Source organism: Carlito syrichta, unplaced genomic scaffold (genome assembly GCF_000164805.1).
Source record: "Carlito syrichta isolate Samal-C Ts95f unplaced genomic scaffold, Tarsius_syrichta-2.0.1 Scaffold308277, whole genome shotgun sequence".
In the NCBI taxonomy this organism is placed as follows: Eukaryota; Metazoa; Chordata; class Mammalia; order Primates; family Tarsiidae; genus Carlito; species Carlito syrichta.
Genome location: NW_007252373.1, coordinates 348,752 through 372,090, shown reverse-complemented (window position 1 = coordinate 372,090; position 23,339 = coordinate 348,752). Strand labels below are relative to the sequence as shown.

General features: G+C 35.6%; 1 protein-coding gene across 1 annotated transcript in view; it reads right to left on the bottom strand.

Annotated features, from left to right (window-relative positions):
- RELN (reelin) overlaps positions 1-23,339 on the bottom strand; it is a 534,724-nt gene that overhangs the window by 249,873 nt on the left and 261,512 nt on the right. Inside the window, exon 8 of the mRNA XM_008065395.1 lies at positions 17,116-17,167. Coding sequence (XP_008063586.1) covers positions 17,116-17,167 — 52 coding nt within the window. The remainder of the gene's footprint in view (positions 1-17,115; positions 17,168-23,339) is intronic.

The window sequence follows — 23,339 nt, the reverse complement described above, 5'->3', positions numbered from 1 at the left end:
TTCACACAGAAGAGGAGCTTCATGAATACCAGTCGAGAGGATCAGCGCAATAAAGTCTTTGCACTTAATTAAATTCTAGGAAGAAAGTCTTTTGGAAATACAATAACACTATTATTATTATTATTATCATTATTATCATTATCATCATCATCATTAGTTCTTTGGTAGCCCTCTTTTCAGCAGGATAGGGAGATGAGGTGATTCACAGCCTCTGTCCACTAGCATTAAGACTGACACTCTTCTAGGAAGACAAGAGGGACAGTGTGTTCCCATCTCTCAGGCTGGCACTGAGGATGGTCTGGGTAATGTCATTACAAGGTCCTACAAAAGTTGCAGTTCTGTTCCTCTATTGCATATCTTTCCCTGGTGACAAACTACAAATATAAATGAATTACAATCTGTTGAATAAAGATATGACAGGTACTTTGATATTTGTTGTGGGGACTGCCTTAGCTAAAACAGAAAACAAAATGACCATGTTTTCAGAAAACATGCATTCTTGTTTAACTCATAGTTCATTCTGGTCACTCAGTTCTAGGACTTAGGATCACAGTGGAAAACATTTAAGAGAACATAAAGATGAACACATTCACTTTACAAATGAGTTGCTAGGGTCCAGACAGGTTGTACCATTTACTCAAGGTTATGTGGGGAGTTCAGTTGGCAGAGAAAGGACTATGTGGTCTGACTCCTAATTTAGTGCTCTTTTCCCTTTGCCCATTTATACCAAAAGTAAAAGTTGTTTATCAGTATATTTGTCATAAAGTGATATACACACGCTCTAGAATATTCTAAATGTAAAAATAAATATCTATAACTTAAAATACCTACATTGAATAAAATATATTATAATGCATTAATTATTTCTTATTGGGAGTCACAACACTAGGTGCAGCAGTGTATTGAAATCTCCATGGTCCCTATCCTATACAAGACAAGGCAAAAGCAATAGAATATGAAATAAAGGTGATAGAATGTAATTGGAATTTGAAAGGAAAAGTTGAGGTGACTTGTAGGAGGACGTAAAAGAAGGAAGTGACAATAAGTTTATTAGCTGATTGTAAAGACATATGTATCAATGAAACCTATATCAATGTAATGCTCTAAAATGTTTGGTGTAGATAGAAGAGGATTCACCATGAAGTTAATACAGTTTAAGTTTCGATGCCCTCACTCGTATGAGCAATGCCCAAGGCCCTGGGAGGAGCTCTAGCAAAGTAGCCACATGACCCAAATCCCGTGCTTTGGGAGGTTGAGGTGAGTGGATTGCCTGAGCCCACGGGTTCGAGACCCACCTGGGCAACTTGGCGAGACCTCATCTCAACAATAAATCAAAAAATTAACCAGGTGTGGTAGCGCGCGCCTGTAGTTCCAGCTACTTGGAAGGCTGAGGCGGAAGGATCACCTGAGCCCAGCAGGTTGAGGCTGCGGTGGCCGGGAGCGTGCCCAGCCTGGGCGACAGAGTAAGACTCCAATTCAAAACAAAAACAAAAACAAAAACAAAAACCTTGCAATTAGTTAAGATCCTATCTCCATTTTAACTACTCCTTCATCATGTTCTCCCTCAAGCTAGGTTGTGCTGTAGTGGCCATAACTGCTTTTGGGATTCAGCTAAGGAGAAGCTGAGTTGGAAGTATATTTATTTGGGGTTAGTTTAATATGGCTATGTAGTTCACTTCTATTTTGTGGTCTAGTCATTCTCAATACAAAAAAAAGCTGCATAAAACTCCTACCATCCACTGTGCTGACACATCCAGCCTCATGACTCAAGGATAATGATGACACATTGTTTAATGACGTCAATTCAAAGAGTGGTTAAGATTAGTCACTGCACAAAGAAAGTTAAAGTGCCCTGAAATATAAATTAGATGGATTTTTCCAAATTGATAATGATCTTAAAAATTTAAATGACATGAACAAACTTCTATCCACCAAGCTAGAGTCAGAATTAGCTTTCTATTTTTTCTAAAAAACAATTACAAAATTATTGTCACATGAAGAAGTAATTTAAGAGCATATAGCCAAAAAATATAAGGAGAAAGTATTATAAGATATTTCAGGCAGTTAACAAAAATAGTAGTCAGCTTCTAAAGATATATAATTTGTTGTGATTTCCTTTCTCAGTTGAAATAAATATTCACATTTATACCTAATTTTAAATGTATAACTTTGTATTTCTTTCCTTGATGAGACCCTAGCCCTCACCCAAATTGTATAAACCCATAAAACCTGGACCTGCCTCTGTACAGAGCACACACTGCCGGTGTGTTCCTGAATTTCACAAATGTCTAAAATCACAGGTCCCAGAGCAGAGGGAATCCAGAGTAAAAAGTTCATTTTCTACTTTGCTTAGCATGGCACAATTAAGCAAGAAAAGTATGTATGACAGCACAACAATAAAGAGAGAATGATAATTTATGATTTTTGTAATTCTTTTCTCCTCTATTATTTAAGGTAAACTTGGCTCAATTAAAATATTTATAAGAGGAACCAAATCACATTACAATTAGATTCGAATTGATTTAATGACTTTTAAGTATTTGTTTGTTTACAGAAGAAACATGTCATTCATTTCTGACTGTGCTAGAGATAAACTTGAATGAAACCTACTTTGACACTCATGAGCCTCAAGGGCTCAACAAAAGCTGGAGAGAAACTGTGACTTCCAAGACTTGCTATCTTGAGTGCTTCTGTGCTGCACTTGCCAGGAGAATCTTAGAGACTTGTTAGAGTTTACAATCTCAAGAATACATAAGCACATGAACAAGCAGCAATTATGTGCTAATCAAAAGAAGCCCATATTAAGTACCTCAAAAACATTCATTGTAGAATGGAAGAATCAACATTGTTAAAACGATCATATTACCTAAAGTAATCTACAGATTAAATGCAATCTCTATCAGAATACCAATGTCATTTTTCACAGAATTTAAAAAAAAAACAAACCTAAAATTGATATGGAACAAGAAAAAAAAAAGAGCTAGAATAGCCAAAGCAATCCTAAGCAAAAAGAACAAAGTTGGAGGCATCATATTACCTGACTTCAAATTATACTACAAGGTTATAGTAACCAAAACAGCATAGTACTAGAGCAGACACATAGGCCAATGGAACAGAATAGAGAATCCAGTAATAAACTCAATTACCTACAACCAACTGATCTTTGACAAAACAGACAAAAACATACACTAGGGAAAGAACATCCTATTCAACAAATGGTGCTGGGAAAAATGGATAGCTGTATTCAGAAAAATTAAACTTGATCCCTGTCTTTCACCATATACAAAAATTAACTCAAGCAGGTTAAAGACTTAAATGTGAGACCTGAAACCATAAAAATTCTTTAGGACCTAGGAAAAACTATTCTGGACATTGGTCTAGGCTAAGAATTTATGGCTAGGATCCCAGAAGCAAATGCAACAAAACCAAAAATAAACAAGTGTTACTTAATTAAACTAAAAAGTTTCTGCACAACAAAAGAAATAACAGAGTAAATAGGCAACCTACAGAATGGGAGAAGATATTTGCAAACTATACATCTGATAAAGGACTAATATTCAGAATCTATAAAGAACTCAAATAAATCATCAAGAAAAAAGCAAATGACCCCCATTAAAAAGTGGATAAATGACATGAACAGATAATTTTCAAAATAAGATATACTAATGGTCAACAAACATGAAAAGATGCTCAGGGCCTATGTGGTGACTCAAGCCTGCAATCCCAGCACTTTGGGAGGGCGAAGTGAAAGGATTGCCTGAACCCAGGGGTTTGAGACCAGTCTGGGCAACTTGGTGAGACATTGTCTCTACAATAAGTAAATAAATAATTAGCCAGGTGTGGTAGTGCATACCTGTAGTTCTAGCTACTTGGAAGTTTAAGGCAGAAGGATCATCTGAGCCCAGCAAGTAGAGGCTGCGTTGGCCATGAGCATGCCACTGCACTCCAGCCTGGGTGACAGAGTGAGACTCCAACTAAAAAAAAAAAAAAAAAAAAAATAGGGCAACCCCCTAGAGTCCCCTCCCACTGTGGGAGATTTTCTGTCTTCTCAATAAATCTTGCTTTCTCAAAAATAAAAATAAATGATAGTTCTTTAAAAAAAAAAAAAAAAAAACAAGGAAAAAATGCTTAACACTACTAATCGTCAGGGAAGTGCAAACTAGAGCCACAATGAGATACCATCTTATGTCAGAATGATCATCATTAAAAAATCAAAAAAAAAAATAGATGCTGGCATGGGTGTGGTGAAAAGGGAACACATACACATCGGCAGGAATGTAAATTAGTATAATATCTATGGAAATCTGTATGGAGATTTCTCAAAGAACTAAAAGAAGACTTACCATTTGATCCAATCTCACTACTTGTTATCCACCCAAAAGAACAGAGGTATAAAATATATGACACTTGCACTCATATGTTATCACAGCACAGTTCACAATTGTAAAGAAGTGAAGTCAACCTAAATGACCATTAACTGATCAGTGAATAATGAAAATGTGGATGGAAGACTATTCAGCCATTAAAAAAAAAAATGCCTTTTACAGCAACTTGGATGGAATTGGAGACCATTATCTGAAGTGAAGTTATACAAGAACAGAAAACCAAACACTGCATGTTCTCACTTATAAGTGGGAGCTAAACTAATAAACTGTAAAGGGGGTAGGAATGAAAAATCACCTTTTGGGTACAATGTGCCAGGTGGAGTAATGAGTACACTTATAGACCGGACTTCTTCACCTCTATACAATGTATATGTGTAACCAAAAATCATTTGGATCCCCTGAGACTATTTAAATAAAAATGAAATTTTAAAAGTTCATAGCACAATAATTTATTTAACATAGTATAACTGTACAGAGGAGATTGAAAATACATTCTAGAGCCAGGAAGTTTCCAGAATTCACAGAGCAATTTTGTCTTTTCTTCCTAGCCCTTTTGCATGGCTGGCATAAACAACAAATAAGTTAAAGAACAGCTTGATTTGATATAAAATCAAGACCATTTAAAAATAGAAATATTAGTAACTTCTGAAAATTGAAAAGTTACTCTCTTCCTCAGAATAATAGTCATGTAGTCCAATAATTCCTTAAGGTTAGATGAATTCCAGAATTCGAATAACTTAATTTCTATATTTTAAAAAGGAAATATGATACATATACCATATATTATGCAACATTCCCAGCAAAGTCTGGGACAGTATTCGATAATCAAACACATTAATATTTCTACTGTGAAATGAATGATGATTCATATAAGTAGTAGAAATAAAGAACATAAATAGCTTCAAATCATTTCAAGTCAGGTCTTGCTGCCAAATGAATTCAGGTCATGTCAGGTTTTGTTACCACATAAATTCTTTAATAATTAGCTTGTGGTATTTTCAAGTTTTTTGTAATACTAAATTACAGATTAGGGATTGTGAGCCTGTATCTTCAAGAGCTCCCTCTATTTCGTTTTATTTTTATAGTATAAGGATAAATCAGTTGGTGTTTAGTCTCTCAAGGCTGGAGTAGGTTGTTGTTGTTGTTGTTTTTTAATTTGGTTATGCCATTCTCCAACTATCCCAGGACTTTTCAAAGTAAATCAGAGAACACAATGGAAGGAGCTACTGTTCTCTTGGGGACTGGTAGTGGTTGCTGGGAGCAGCCCCTTTTCCCAAAGCTCTGCTTTAAAAATGAGCTGCCTTTTCAAATGCAGCACAGGGCCACAGAAGGAGGACAGAATTGATCTCACAGAATTTATAAATGGGAAAAACCACTGCCAGACATCATACCTCTAGATAGCACAGTGGGACCCATAAATACTGAAAGCTCAAGGAGTGTCTGGACAGAACCCTGTGGAGGATTCTTGCAGCACGAGTGCTGCCATTGCCATTACTCACATTCAGACCTCAGAGACAAGCAGGGCTCGAGGAGTTGCATATAAACAGCAGTATTGGATATAGAAAAATCACAAAGTTAAACAGTGGATGCAGTCTGCCTACTTAGAACTTCCTGCTACAAACTGGAACAAATCTTAGCAGGATCAACACATCCTTTCATCTTTTCAAGATAGATAAATGGAGAACAGAACCATTAACCAGAAGTTGTAGTTTGCTGTGGAAAGAAAGAGATGAATGGGGACCTTTAAGGGAACTTTCAAGAAGCTTGACACTGTCACTCTGTGTTCCTCCAGGTTAAAGTGTCCAGGAAAGATATTCGCCTCATTCTACATGAAATGTAGAGATTTTCATGTTGGTCTACCTTCATGATGCTCTATAGCAGATTATTGTGATGCCACAAGCCAAGAGTGCTAATGCTATTAGGATTTTTCTGACTGATAGTAAAGAAGGAAATAAAAAAAATCTAAGTGTAATATAATCATTGTTCCTGGAGAAATGCAATAAGCATTCTGGCAGTTATCTATCCTTTTACTTCAGTTAATAGTGATTTTTAAGGCCAATACTATTCACTAGAGATAATATACTCTCACTCTATGCAAAACCATCAAGAAATACAGTACAAGCTTATTTGCTACTTTGCAGTTCTTCTTTTTCAAAATAATTCTGCCCCAAACAAGACCATTATTATTCAGATTATCAATAGTTTGTTAGTTCTACAAACTTCTGTTCAAATATTTCATTGGAGGCAGCTGTTCATGCTTATTTTTCCGGTAACAATGATACAGAAAAATGATTATATTACACTTAGATTTTTATTTCCTTCTTTACTGCCAGGTAGAAAAATCCTAAAAGCTTTAGCTCTCTTGGCCCTTGGCATCAAAATAATCTACTGTAAGTTGAGCAACATCTTGATAATATGGCAAACCTGGAAGTACTAACTCATGAACAGTATCTAAAATGTCTCCCAGTTTTAAGCATATAATGCTGTAAGCTCCAGGAGGGCTGGTTTAATACGTTTATTTTCATGCTGCTTTATCCCTCTCTTAACCTACACTCTTTAAAGGTGTATGTATGTAGGCAAATTGTTTTATAATATGACATACCCATCTCAAAATTTGTTTCATTAATTTATAATTTTTATTAGCAATATAATTAAATTTGTTATCTAGTAGTAAGCTATCTTCTTGCCTGATACTTCTATCCGGGAAGATGAGAAGTTTGTCCTCTGCCTGCTATTTTACCAATTCTCAGATCAAGGGTACAATCAGCGCATGAGGAATGGCAACACAGGGAATGCTGTTAGGCCAGCAGTCTCCCTCAGCTTCTTCTTAGCTGTTGATCCCACATCTGACACTGAGTGAACATCCTACCATGTAGGGCGGCTTCTGATGCTCATGAAATACAGGATTGATTTGCCTCTCCTTTGCCTTGTTGAAGTTCAGGGGCCTTAGCCAAAGGGGTAGCAGTTTGATTCAAGGGTAGAAAGCAGGGCAGGGAAAAAAATGGTTACTGTATCGGATAATGCTTTGTGGCAGCCCTGGTGGGAGGTATCCTGGGGCTTCTCAGTCCCAAATGACAGGGATGGGAATTGCGACTGAAAGGAGCCCACAGATATTATTTTAATTAACAACAGTTCCATTCTGCACGAGAGAAAATCCTCAAATTACTCTTGGATCTGTCAAGAGCAAATGAATTCAATTTTGGTTAATATGATGACTGAAGTTGGGATAAATCATTATTTTGTGAACAGAAATTGTCAATTTAGAGAAATGAATATGTTCAAAATCTTTGGTCAGCTTGAATTATCAACTAAACAATTATTTAAATACGGAAATCTAGAGTTTATATCTATACCTATTTTGCTTATCAAAAAATACCCCTAGTGGAATTTAGCATGTTTTTAACTGAGGAAATATATTTAATGACAGTGCTATAAGAGGGAACATTGTATGGGAGCAACATTTTCAGTTTAAGCACCTACTAAAAACTGATATTAAAGATTAAGAGAGATCAAATAAAGTAAAGCAATAAAAATCCTCAAAAATATTCAGTACTTGCACTAATAACTTGCACTAAAAACATGCTTCCTTTGTACTTGAAAGACTTTTTTTCATAAAATATAGAAAAAGAATCAAGTTCTAAAAGCAACAGTTCTCCACTTCCTGTTTTATATTTATATATGTTTATTTTAAAAATAAGACTACTAGTCATAGTTTCTGTTTTGACTGACTTTTGTGAACAGACTATTGGACTTGCAAACTTTTCTTTCTGGAAAGATGTGACAGTATGTGATTTATTGTACTTAATATTTAGTCCCTTCATCACTTCCCTGGCTGAAAAATTCCCAAACCTCATTAGGGGACTTCTTCCAGTTCATGGCAGATGGACAATGACCACAGGATAGAAAATGAACAGCTGTCCTCCTCCCCGTCTGTGCTTTTTGCCCTTCTAGTACTATCCCCATTCCCTCACTTCCAAAATATTTGTATTTCTTCATTGTCACTGATACTCCACCATAAGGGAGAGAGGAACTGATTTTCTGCCAGTTTATCAACTGCCATGCCATCTTTCAATCACTTTCAGGTACCCACCCTTTGCATATTTCCTCCCAAGTCCACGGTAGAGAAATTTCACCAGAGCCTATGTTGGGAGAAACATAAGGAAGAGAAATGTAAGATGTGTCAGGCTTTGCCAGGTTCCCTGCTAGGTTGTTCTCCTTCCTCCAGGGCCCATATAACCTATGCCTGAGTGCTCGTGCCTGGCCCATTTTCTAGGAGGACTACTCCCCACGTTGGGCAGCAAGTGTTAAGTACCTCCCACCTTCAACCAAAGCAATCTGGAGACTCAGCATTACTATTTTTATTGCTGTCTGGCTCTGACCTTGGTCCCCAGTTCTTGGTATGGCCCCTGCTGTCTTGTTCTCCCTGGAGGGTGCCATTCCCCTAACCTTCATTTTGACACTGATCCTCTGTGTGGTGCCATGCCCAATCCTGTCAGTCTCCCTCACAAATGAGGAAGTCCTGCCTCTGGACCTCCTCCTTCCCGGACTTTCCAACAAATTTGCACTCTCTCTTTCCTCTGTGGACTGCATCTGTCAATTAGCAATCAATGTTTACTGTATTCTCCCATGGGGACATTTCCACCTGCAACTATTTGATAAAATTCTTGAAGGGTGGGGCAGTGTCTTAAGTCTTGCTTTTCCCATAGTGGATGTAGGCACATTGTGATCGATGTGAGGTACATCCCAGAGATCTTCTCTCTGACTTGATTAATTTTAATAAGGAAGTGAAAACTTCAGGCTCAGGTTAAATTCGAACATTGACCATGGATTTCGTTAAACATACTCCCTTGCCTCAGAAGTCAAGAATGGGTATAGTACTGAACACCAGTGTGGTACAGCACTAAATTCATAGCCTAAATTATGACTCAACTTAATTCATTTTTCTTTTTTTTCTTTTTTTTTTTTTAGTTTTAGTTGTGAACAAAATTCTGTCCTGTGTACAAAAGAAGAAACTTGTACATATCTTGACCCTCGAGGAATAGCTAAGTTATAAAGGGTGACAGTAAATGTGCAGATGGCCAATGTATAAATCAAAGGAGAGTGAAATAAGTGTCATAATATAAATTAAGAGGAAGTGAGGATTCAGAGATATCAGGTTGGGCAATGGGATGAGTTTTCATGGAGGTATGGTGTTTGACAGAGACCATTTGGTCTATATCAGTAATCAATTTCTTCTCATCCTAAGTTAACTGCTATATCTCTTTACTAGGACAGCCCCTAATAAATATTAAGAGAACATATTTATGAATAAATTACTGATATTTATTGTTTATGTCTCATCAGGTGAGTAACAAACTGATTATTTCAAAAGAGAAAAGAGACAGTGTCTACTTTTAAACTCTGTATTATTATTATTCTTTTTTGAGTTGGAGTCTCACTCTGTCGCCCAGACTGGAGTGCAGTGGCCACTCCCGGCCACCGCAGCCTCGACCTGCTAGGCTCCGGTGATTCTTCTGCCTCAGCCTTCCAAGTAGCCGGAATTACAGGCATGCGCTACCGCGCCCAGCTGATTTTTTGATTTATTGTAGAGATGAGGTCTTGCTGCCCAGGCGGGTCTCGAACCCACGGGCTCAGGCAATCCGCTCACCTCAGCCTCCCAAAGGCGCGGGATTACAGACTGAGCCACCGAGACCGGCTCTAAACTCTGTATTTTAATTCATATAGAAATAATCTTTTATTTAGTTATCAGTTCTAATATAAGGTTGATGCATAAGTTCATAGCATTTTTAGCATTGCAACACTGCAGTGTTGGGAGTTTGCTTATCATTTGTCATTTGGAGTGACAGTGTTGTGCTTGTAAATATGCCTTTGCAGATTTGAAGAAAGCTACTGCTGTCTGTGGGGTAAAGAAGATTGAGTGTCCAGGGGAAAAAAACTGAACACTTCCGACATATTCTTCTGTTTGAGTTTAGCAGAGGAGTAAAGGCAGTGGAGGTGGCTCAAAACATTTGTGCCATGTACAGGGAAAATGCCCTCAAGGAAAGCATGACCAAAACCTGGTTTTGTCCTTTCAAAAAGGGCCACTTTGACCTGAGTGATTCTCCACATGCAGGAAGACCACTGGGCTTCGACGAGGACCATTTAAGTATTTTAACTCATGATGATCCATCTCAGTCAACCCGAGAACTGGCAAATGTGATGAACTGTGACCAGCCAACCATGGTGCAACATTTGCCTTCCACGGGCAAGCAGAAAAATGGTACGAACTTACACATCAAGCCAACAGTTCAAAAACATTCATAATTAATCCAAAAGATATTTGCCAAAATCTTTTGCAAAGTAGAATTTGACAGCATTTCAGAATATTCCTTTTTATTTATAAAATAGGACTTAAGGGTCTGAGGTGGAATGAATTTGAAATGTATATACAAGAAGTTCATTTAAACTCGTCTTTTAAGAAATACATGCCCTAAAAAGAAATAGGTCGACTCTAGGATGATGAAACAGGATACCCTAAATCATAATTAGTTTTACACTTTTATTTATCCAATTCTAGATAACATAGAAGCATTCCATATATAAATAGTTCATTTTGTGTGTTAATATAAGTCTTTGAAGATCTGAAAGTCAAGTCTTATGTCTTAGTTTAATATATTTTATATCCAGGAATCTTAAAGTCAAATACAACATGTAATTAATCTTATGAAGTATAGGTATTAAGTTAACTTTGCCATTACAGTTTTCTAATGTTTTAAATTTATTTTTGTTTTGAACTAAGACCACCAGAGATTTAGTTAATCTCATATTTATAGACATCCATATTTCAGAAGAAATTTCTACTATGTCATAATAAATTCCCCAAGGTCTTACTCACCAATGAGAAAGACTTTTTTTAAAAAAGAGTTTAATTTGAAATATAATTAGGTAAGTTCATGCAGGAAATGAACAATAATTCACGACAAGATAGGGAGAAATGAATTTTGCCTCCTCTTGAATTACCTGTTCTACAATAATTGAAAGAGAGTTTTTCTATCAAATCAAGTTCTGAGTAATTAAGATGTTTATGAATTGGGCTCAAGGGAAAAACGAATTGCTCCTATTATGGTAAATAAAATATAATATTGCTTAAGTGATATTTTATTCCCTGTGCCTCTTGAAGAAAATAATATTAGACCTTTTTTCTTTTATTTCATAATATCCCAATTTAACTAAGAGTACCTCTAACTTTTGCTCTAACTTTTGTAATTTTCCAGTTTTTGTTTTTCAAAATAGTCTCATAAACTGGGCGGCTCTTATTTATCTCAGAGACTCTGTAACATATACAGTACAGAAAGAAGACAATTCAGGCTTAAGAACATTTTCATATCTTAATACATAAATATAAAGCATTTATGATTTAATGACTTTCTTCTGTCTTGAAATAATAAACAAAAAAGCAATAAAAACACAGACATGCACAAATACATATGCACACAAATATACATACACACACAAATAAAATCCAAATCTTTTGAATATCTGTAAGTAAAACCAAAGAAAAAGGATATTCTATAAATTATGAACAAACAATAGATCCTAGTTAGTTCGGCAATTACACACTGATTAAACACATGGATATATATTTCTGTCTACTTGCTTCACTAAAAGCATAGTTTATTGGTGATTTTCAGTTTCTTTCTGGATCATCTTTTCCATTGACTGAGGTCCTCAGACCACCTCTCCCAAAGTCCCTCTTGGCATAAAATGTATACATCACACCAATTTGGCACTTGGTTACATACTATTACTAATGTTTTCATGATGGTTACTTGTCATTCAGGCAATAAATATTTATGATCATCTACTTACTATGAATCCTTGGGCTAGGAGCTGAGGGTACCATGATGGAAAAGACAGATTTGCCTCCTAAGCTAACCTATTTATTCTTCATGGTGCATTATTAAATGCCTTACCTTTATTCCTCATTTGGCTAATGAATCCTATTCATCTGAAGAAAGAGCTAGGCTAAATTGAACAAGCATATTACTTAGTAAAATCCTTGTAAGGTGACTTAATGCAGATTTATATCAAGAAAGCAACAAATCTATCCTTAACACAATTATCCAAATAATTTTTCTGAAGAATGAATATCGCTATATTTCTTTATTGCTCAAGAGAGAAAGAGGCCCTTTTGCAGACTTCTAGTTAATACAGTAAATAAGTAACAACACTCCATTTTAAATAAGTTACATTAAATTACTTAAAACCTTCACTTAAATTCCTCCTAAGTAAGTTAAAACCTTGAGTTGATATAGATTAGCTCTTCAGACAGATACAATTTTATCTGACATTGCTCATACACTAGGGTCAGTTCTTTGCTCTAGGAGGGTATTCATGTTCCCTTCCAATACCTTACTGCACTTAACCCTCCCTATTAAATGAGCTAAAACTTGAACTGATATGGATTAGCTCTTCAGAGAGACAAAATTTTATCTGACATTGCATATTGCCACCCAGGCCAGGTCCTTGCTCTAGGAGAGACTCACATTCCCCTCTGATACTTTGCTTGTGTTCACTCTGTCTCCTTACCTGAAAAATTTTTTCTGTCCGTTCAAGTGACTTATTTTGTTGGTTTTGGGGGATTCTACTGACTGAGAAGCTTCCCTGAAGGACCCCATTAGGTCCTACCACCATGGGGACCTATACACAAACTCACTCCTATTTACAACAATTTGACATTTTTCTAGAGGTCTCATGCTTCACATGTATCTGGTGTCTTCTACTACAATGTTCTGTTTTCTCAGGTTTTTGTCTTCCCATAGTTACAGTTAGCTCAAGATAAAACTAAGCACACAGCAAATATTTAGTGAAACTTTTTGAAAAAATGAATGATAGATACAAAGTACTACTAGCATTTCCTTTGAACCTACAACCCTGCCTGGGAAAACAGAGTTTGGAGGCTTCTGTAAGACAATAGCTTGCAAGGGCATCATCTCAAATTTTTCTTCCTATCCCAGAGGAAATCTAAAGGAAATGGGCAAATGCCCCTAAGGCTACACCATAAATTCCACAAGTTGAATCTAATGAATCAAGTGAGAATTGTAGCAAATCAATGCCTCAGCACAGAAATGAATACAAGATGTTTCATTGGAATGGAAAAATGAGAAGTTCTTCTAAGAATATTTTAAGACACTTTTCAAGATGACTTAGCTGTTGATAACTTGATAAATTTCAGCTTGCAGAACTACATTTTCAGGATGTTTTAATCTTAAAAATCATTTGGTTAAGACAGCCTGTATACTTATGTGTATATTTGTGTGTGTATGGATATATGTAAATATGTATATATACACACATATATAATATACATATAGTTACACCATATGTGTCACACACATACATTATATATGTATACATATATAATATAATATGTAGTGTATATATGTATATATTACATGTATACGTGTGTCTGTGTATATATATATTTGAAATAATTGGGAGAAAATTGCTGTGAAACATTGGCATAATAGAGTTTATCTGACACACCCCTTAGAATACAAATAATTTCTATATGAGGTAGTTGGGACTATTTTGGTTAACATTTGTCACATAACTGAAAATGTTCACAAGAGCAATATGAAAATATCAGCACAGCAATTTTTCCAACTGTGGCTATATATGCCTCATTGTGAACATAATCTACTACAGAGGCCATAAATAATGATGAGATTCTCTAGAAAATCACCTGAATCATTGTGCTATACAATGAGCATTTAACATCCTAAAGGACTTCAAAAAGAGAGACATTAAAACTAACCAACCACATATAACTCCATTTTTGCATAAATTTGGAGAATTCCATGATACACAGATAAATATAAATGCTGAACTGTCAATATATAGCTTTAATAACATACTCTTCATATAATTTTTGAACTGAGAATAAATCAAATGGCTACTAAACTGTGGTTGCCATTTTGGTATTTGGTTACTATAGGCTTGTAAAGCCCAATAGGAATGTACGCAATTGTGACATCTCTAGAATTTGTGAGTGTGTTTCAGTCTTGCCCTCGTACCATACACGTAAAACAGAATGATGTCGTGCTCTCACGCCGCAAAAACATCCATATAGACAAATAACGAGATATGCAAAATCATTTCTGAAAAGTTCTGCCTGCTATACTGTATTCACCATACAACACCAAACACCATATAACAAATGGTTTCCTACTACACTGTTTCCCTGCCACTCTAACTCTTCTTGGTTCCCCAAATATTTTACTCTCGAAATGTAGTAAGTAAAAAACTCTCCAATATAGCTTCTAATAAATAAATTATAATTTCTTTCACTAAATATGTTGTTTCATTTCTAGTGACATATTATGATTTCACTTTTGATTCTAAAACTGCCACCCAAATAGATTTCTAAATGAATAAACTTGAGAACTTTCCCTCCTGTCTTCTCTTCTTTCCCTCCTTCCTTCCGCCTTGCTGTCTCTATCCTCTCCCTCCCTCTCTCTCTCTCTCTCTCTCTCTCTCTCTCTCTCTCTCTAACTCCTTAATTCTGTTACTCTTCCCATCTCCTAACCCAAGATTCAAATCCATGCTTTAAATAACACAAGCTGGCTTAGTGGCTCATAGCCCTCTAGCTCGTGGGGAAATCAAAGGCTCTTGCTAAGTCATGTGTTTGGGTCCAGTCCGGAGACCTTGGGCCTGGCACTTGTTCTGAGTTTTGAGTCTTGGGTACCAAACCATGCATTCTCTGATTAACTCCTCTCCTTGGTCCTTTCTCATCTACTCTATTGTAATTGTTATTGTAATTGGTGCGACTGAAAGACAGCAAGAAAATAATTTATGCCAGATTAGTAGTATATGCTTTACTATTCATAAAAATAGACATTTTCCCCTATAATGTAGGATAATTTAATTGGTGCTAGATGTTTCCTCTCTTGAATAAAGTGAAATACTAGTAGAATTGTGAGACATATGTTTTCAAGGGGATAGTCTTGTGTTTTTTAATTGCTTAAAAATGATATCTGAAATCACTGTTCATTGCTCTAACAAAAGGGATCTCAGAAGACAGGCAAGTGGTAGATATTATTCAGCTTATTTTCATATATTAATACCATAATGAATCTAAACATATTTGTTCTGGTTAAGAACCTCTAAGTTACCAGTCATACCACAGTTTTAAACATCAGTACAGATATTTAATACAAACATTTGAAAGATGAACTTTATTTTTTTCTGATTACAAAGGCATTACATGCTCATTATAGAAAAGTTAGGATACACTTGCTAATAATTCAAAGAAAAAACTCTCTCACAAAAAGCCATTATTTATGCTAACACTTTTCTTTTCTTTTTTTTTTTTTTGAGTTGGAGTCTCACTCTGTTTCCCAGACTGGAGTGCAGTGGCCACGGCCACCGCAGCCTCAGCTGCTGGACTCCGGCAATCCTTCTGCCTCAGCCTTCCGAGTAGCCGGAATTACAGGCGTACGCTACCACGCCCGGCTGATTTTTTGATTTATTGTAGAGATGAGGTCTCGCTGCCCAGGCGGGTCTCAAACCCACGGGCTCAGGCAATCCACTCACCTCAGCCTCCCAAAGGCGCGGGATTACAGGCTGAGCCACCGAGCCCGGCTGCTAACACTTTTCTTATGTACACACATCGACTTCTGAGTTGCCTATAAATTGCTGAGGTAAAACTATCAATTTGAGAAAATAACGCAAAATGTAATGAGGTGATTTCACTTTAACATACCACCTACACAAGCTGTCACAAGGCATACTGACAAAAAAGTGACAAATATATGACTTGAAGAAAATTACTCTTTGGCACAATCAATCAGGGCAGGCTCCCGTGTGTAGAACACTGACTTGCAATTTGGATATAAGGCTCTGGAGGCAGACAGTGCTTCTGCTAATAGTGGATTTCTAAGTACGAATATGACTAGAGAATATTGTCCTAGGCATGGCTGCCAGAAGTCAGCCATTCTCATGCCACAGGGAGAAGCCAGGTTGAGGTTTCCCTCTTACAGAACCTAGATCAATAAATTTAGGCCCCATTATAAGATAGCATCTTTCTTCTTTCTTCCCATAGAGCATTTCCTTTGTAAATTTATACAAGCTATTTATAAATGTATACTTTTAAAATTAAAGTAATAGAATAGACAGCAAAACTATAAACACTTGATCAAAAGGCATCTTATTTTACTGAATACTTTGGGTTGGAACTTTTAGCTCTAAAACAAAAGCACTTAAAAGGTATATCACTAGATACAGTCATTTTTTTCATTATCTGTGCCTGAATTAAACGCAGATTATTTATGTCAAACATAAAGCCTTAATTGGTTTCTTTCAGTTACCAATAATTATCTCTCTCACTACCAGTTACAGCTCAGAAAATGGAATAGATTTCAATCTTAATCTGAGCAAAACATAACTAGTAAGGTAATTCTGCTATAACAGAATAACCCAATGCATTCTAATTCTGTATGCAAATTGTTTAAAGATGTTTTGGATTAACTGTAGCATTTTTAATACCACTCACTGCTGGAGAAAAGTGAGAACAGAATGTAGCATTTACAAATATTTATTTCACTTTAACAATGTCTTAGATTATTTACTGCAAAGTTAAGAGTTACTCTTTTCTAAATCTAAAAGCATTTGGCAATATAATCCTGATTGCACACTATGATTAAAACAAACGTTTCCAAGTTAAATTGCTATAATTGCTAACAACACTTACCAATGGAAAATTGGAGAACAGAGGCTGTTGTTGTATTAAGGCCTGTGGTAATCTAGAAAAAAGAATACAGAAAAATAAGACAAGATAGGAAGAGGGGGAAGAGAAATGCTGGCAGGGGGAGGGGGAAGAGTGAAAGAAGAGGAAAGAAGGAATTCATGAACAGAAGTTGTATTTATTCAGCTGTTAGTTCATTTTCATCAATGTGTCTGAACAAAGATTCTATTTCCTGGTCCCCCAGGGAGAAAAAAGCAGTGAGATCCTGACTTAAGCATGAATAGTACATTTCTCAGGGTCCTGTTGAAAACTATTTTTTAACGGAATCTAACAGGTCACTCTGTGAAGGCATGTAAAACAGTTCCTCTGTTCTCTCTCCACCATCTCCCATCCATCCCGCCACATCAACAGATCTGGAACCCAAAGGGAATGTATAAAAGGTCACCAAACAAAATGAGGAGATAAATTAAAAGCAAGTGTGTAGAATAAGATTTTGAAAAGGAAGTAGAACCACAACAACTGAATATGGCAGGATTTCTTTGAGGGAGGTAGTAAAGACAGTCTAAAATTGATTCTAATAATGGTTGCATAACTTTGAAATAAACCAAAAACTTTACATTTTACACTTTAAGTTAATGAATGCAGAATCTATAGATTAAAACTCTTACCCCGATCCCCTAAAAAGAGAGAGAAAAAAAGAAAAAACTCAGAATCATGGACACAGAAATATCCTTCTAATACATTCTTGCTACTTTTCCTTCATTTCATGAAGAAGCATGCTTAAACAAATTTTCTCCCTTCTGAAAGAGGAATAATACATTATTTACTTTTGTTTTTAAACTCTGATTTATGTATTCTTTGGAGCAGTGGCTTTGACCTATACCAGCTCAAATGAAATAAGAATAAAGGTTCTCATTTTGTTGGGTTCCTGAGCCCTGTATGCTAAGTATGGAATGCCTCACATGACTGCATCCTATACAATAGAAAGCGTACAACTGTTTCCACTGTGGCACAAGCAGTAGGCTGCCTTACTTTTGCTTCATATCTGTCTTAATAATATCTTTAGATATATCCCTGCACTTCGTTAGCCTCCATGTAATAGAGTTCATGACTGCAGGAAGGTGGTGCTACACAGTTCATGAACAGCCACGGGAAATGAGAGAGCAAGTCTTTTGTTTTGCCAGAATTTCATTGAGATATGAATCTCAAAAGATCAGATGTATGTGATTATCAAAATATCTACATCATAGCAGGGCAGGGCCCAGTGGCTCACGCCTGTAATCCCAGAACTTTGGGAGGCCAAGGAGAGGATCACCTGAGCCCAGAAGTTTGAGACCAGTCCTCTCTACAAAAAAAAAAAGTTCTACATCATGATTGGAAAGATAATTGAACCGTGTGCTTTAAATACATAGCTTTAAAATTCAATGAAGAAGCAGAAAAGGTAATAGAGGGGAGGCTAGAAAAACGTTTTATAAATTGTCCAGCTAAAAGTATCAGCATCAGCTTCTAATGAATTTTAACCATAGCAAAAATCACTGGTGTCAGAGTGACCAAGGAAATTCTGTCTATATTTAATTTGAATCCTTCATTATCAAGATTATCTTCTAAAAGGCAACTGGCCCACTGTGCACATGACTGTTTCCTATCTCCTTGCCCCCACCAGAGTCATCAGACAAAAATATGCCAATAAAATTTCCTTTAAAAGAAATCTATTTTCTTCAGAGCTTTTAGAGTAAGTTCAACTATTTGTCCATGTGGGTTTCCACTTGGATAATTTGGTCTTAAAATCTAAAGAGGCGAGAACCTACTCAGCAAATGGTGCTGGGAAAACTGACTGATCACATGCAGAAAATTTTAAAAAGACCCTTACTTATCACCATACACAAAAATCAACTCTAAATGGATCAAAGACCTAAACATAAAACCTCAAACTATAAGAACCTTAAAAAATGCAGGAGACACCCTGATGGAAATTGAAACTGGCAACCAATTCCTGATCAAAACTCTAAGTGCCTAGGCCACAAGAGATACGATAGACAAGTGAGACCTCATCAAACCGACAAGCTTCTGCAAAGCCAAAGAAACCATCAAGAGAACAGGGAGACAGTCAATAGACTGGGAAAAAATATTTGCCAACTGTATGTCTGACAAAGGCCTAACATCTAGGATCTACAAGGAACTCATTCGTGCTGAAAAGAAATAAACAGCCCCATTTCAAAGTGGGCAAAAGACATGAAAAGACGTTTCTCAAAAGAAGACATACTAGCAGTCAACAGATGTGTGGAAAAATGCTCAGCCTCACTGGTCATCAAAGAAATGCAAATTAAAACTACACTAGATACCACCTATTCCAGTCAGGATGGTTATCACCAATAACTCAGAAAACAACAGATGCTGGAGAGGATGTGGTGAAAAGGAGCACTTCTGTACTGTGTTGGTGAGATTGTAAACTGGTACAGCCTCTGTGGAAAACAGTGTGGTGATTCCTAAAAGATCTAAAAATCAACCTTCCATACGACCTCACAATCACCCTACCGGAAATATATCTGAAAGAACTCAAATCACTCTATAAAAAAGATACCTGCACATGTATGTTTATTGCAGCATTGTTCACAATGGCAAGAACATGGAACCAACTCTGCTGCCTATCAAAAGAGGACTGGATGAAAAAAATGTGGTACATATACATGATGGAATATTACACAGTCAAAGAAGAACAAAATCATGAACGTCACAGCAATCTAGATGGACTAAGAGTACAAAGAACTGAGTATCACATGTTCACACTCATAAGCAGATCTTGAACAACTATTGTAATACTATAAGAAAAGGATTGGTAGTAGCAGGAAACTGCAGGGGATCGGGGGTAGGGAGGCAGGATTGGCAGTAATGAGAATCTGCCTGGGGAAGGGAGGGCACCTCATCAACAAGGTTATCTGCATAATCAACCTTTGTATTCCTAACCCTGAATTGTACCCCACACCTTTAAAATTAAAAATTAAAGTTAAAAAAAGAGCTAGATGAAATTCTAAGGAGAGAAAGATCACAATAATAAGTTAAAACATTTCATAAGAATCCTAATCAATTTTCCATATACTTTAGCACACCATAAACAATAAGAGAAAGCAAAGCCTTATATGCTTTTTTACCCATGGAACACTCTTTTAGAAGAATACTAAAAGGCAGTAAATTTAAAAATATAGATTTTCTAAATTAAAAAAAATCCAAAGAGGCACAATACCAATAGAGAAATTGAAATTTTTTTCACATAACTTGAATAAACTCTTTCTCCTCTGGTTTTATGCAATTGAATAGATAACTGGGTGAATTATAAATCACTTCTGAATATAGGTTCTTTGACAGTGGTATTATACAATAGTGGTATTATACAAGTTAAAAGCACCATGGTTATAGCTACTTCTAGTGTATGGAATATACTAAAGAATCTTAGATACTTACCCTGGTGTAATAAATAATGCTTGTGTCACCTGTGTTATCAGGTTCCACAGCCATGACCTCTGCTAGTGAATAGCAAGGTGCTGAAATATTGTCAAATTTCAAATGACGTGCGATGTGCTGAGGGTGACCCTAGACTTTGACTAGTTCTTGGATACTATTTTTTTCTTCCGCCAGGGAAGTTAAACACTGGTGAAATGGTTGACTGTAATTTATTTACCTTTGCACATTTATTTTATTAGTAAAATTGTCAGTTACAAGAAAGAATAGGAAAGATCAAGAAAAAAATCACTGCCTACCAAATCTACTCACCGAAATTGTATTTATAATTGGGTGTTATAAGTTATTCATCAATCTTGAATTCAAATATATAATTTTAGTCTGCCAAGTTATTAAGCCTTTATATCTGACATTCTGAAAACAGTAGGGCTTCTTAAAGGACTTTTGATAAATAACATAGTGACTACAAATGTCTGATATAGAACTTTTTCCCACCAAATCTCTGTACTCTTAAATTGTCAAATACACTTTAAACTATAGAAAATGAGTAAGGTAGCTATATGACTGATAAACTCACTGTAGGCTGAGGCTGTTCATTCAACACCTCTTTTATAAACATTTTTATTGTGTTTGATACCGTTTTAGCTCAAACTCATCTTTGTAACTAAAATCTATTTTCAAATATGTGAAAATAATTTCTTTTTTAAAAAACGAAGGGTAACATCATTCATTTCATTTTAAATTCGGAGAGCACATTTTCCCCCAAAGGTAAATAAATTCCTCTTTACCTTCATTTTACACTACCAAAATGAATAAAGTTCAGTATCACCATTTGAAATAGAGAGACTTCACTGGGTTAAACAAAATGTATGAGAACTGCATAGCACAGTAGTAGTGGAAACACAAACATGTGGTATGTCCAGGTAATAGCAGATTCTGCCTCTCACCTACTGGTTTCATCTGAAATGAAATTGCTGTTTAACTAAATTCACAAAATGGAGATGCTCTTTTTGGCATTCTAAAAGAAAAAGACTTAGCCTACTAAGGTTCTTTGCCCGTGATTCTTTGTCTCACAACTTCGACAAGAATTGGATTTATGAAAAGTAAGAAGGCATATCGTTTGAAAAGTTTGGGGGCATATTATTTTAAAAGTTTGAAAGTTTGGGGACTGGTAACTTTCATTAGTTCTAAGGCACAATTTTGACTGGATTCAGTTTTGAGGTACCATGCAAATGTTTGGATTTTAGCAAACAATGTTAACTGCCTACTGAATTTGTCACTTTTCGTTTAGTTGATCTGTCTTACATAAACACAAAACTTGCAATATATATTTTTGTTTTTAGGACACTAATACAGTATAAAAGTTATTGAAAATTAGAAGTTGCTAGTATAAAATGTGGACATCATTCCCCATAATTCTCCATCTATGTTATTCTATTCCCTTTGAATCTGCAGGTACAAATTCATCTTAGGAAAATATTTAGGGTAGAAATACAAGACTATTTTTTAATTTCTCAGATGAAGATAATTATTTTGAATGTTTTCCCTTCTAGTTGAAAGGTTAATCTCACATTAGTTACATGATACAATCAAAAATTAGCCACTGGGAACATCAATTCTAGTGCTAAATAAACTATGATACAGTGAAATAGGATTAAATATGCATGGGATTAAATAAGCTAGACACTCCGGTTTTCATTCTATGAAAATATGAATTTTGGCATTATATTCTTAGATATTTTTACTTCCTATTAAACAGTAGAAACAAAAAGAACTTGCCAAGTACTTCCAGAAATATTACTGAATGGGGGCACCTCCTAAATAGGCATTTACACTAAGCTCAATTAGCTACAGTAAAAATTTAATTTTGTTTTAAGGTTTATAGATAATTAATTCAGTCATGGTACATTATTTAAAATGTACTAGCAAATCTATTTTTTCAAGAAAAACTTCACTACCAAAGTTACACTAGTCTGTAAGAATATTATAATACCTTGTGAAACTTGAATTATGAGTACCTATTAAATTAATTTGCATCCAATTAATTCTGTTTGTGTTCTAATTTCAACTAAAAACTCTTCAATTCATCAATGTTCTGAAGCTCATATCTTTAATAAATTAAATGTATCTATTGTTATGAAAGGGGTATTCAAGCAGCATAAAATAAGAACCATGTTACAAAAATTAATTGGCTTTCACATTTTGATAAGTAAATCTTCTTTTAATTACCTATCTAGGATTTTTTTCCCCTTTACTTTGAAGCCAGTCTCTTGGCAACTTTTAAATTTAATGATTTTGAAACACAATTGTGACACAGGTGTGAAAAATATAACCTAAAAAATGTCCCCTGGAAAAGGAAGATGTGGAAGAAAAAAAGAGAGCAAGTATTGAAGCCCAAGTCAAAAAGCAGAAAAGCAAAGCATAAGAGATGTTACAAGAAGAATATTGGGAGAATTGAGTAACTGAACCACTATATAACAAGTACTAAAAATAAGCAAAGTAATATCCACTAATATAATGAAGTAAAAACTTGTATCTCTGAAATTAAAAGATGCTTTACAAATTTTAAACCTTTTTCAAAAGGTGAAATGAATATAGTCTTCATGCCAGAAGTTCCAGGTAACAAAAGGTTCATTAGACTCATGCTGATGGCTAGTAGTTTCATTGCTTTCCATTTAGAATACTTATGTTTCATTTTACATATGATTTGGCAAGTAAAGGCTACTAATCAGTCTAAATTAAAGGAAAATAACTTGTTCCTAGGTAATTTGCCA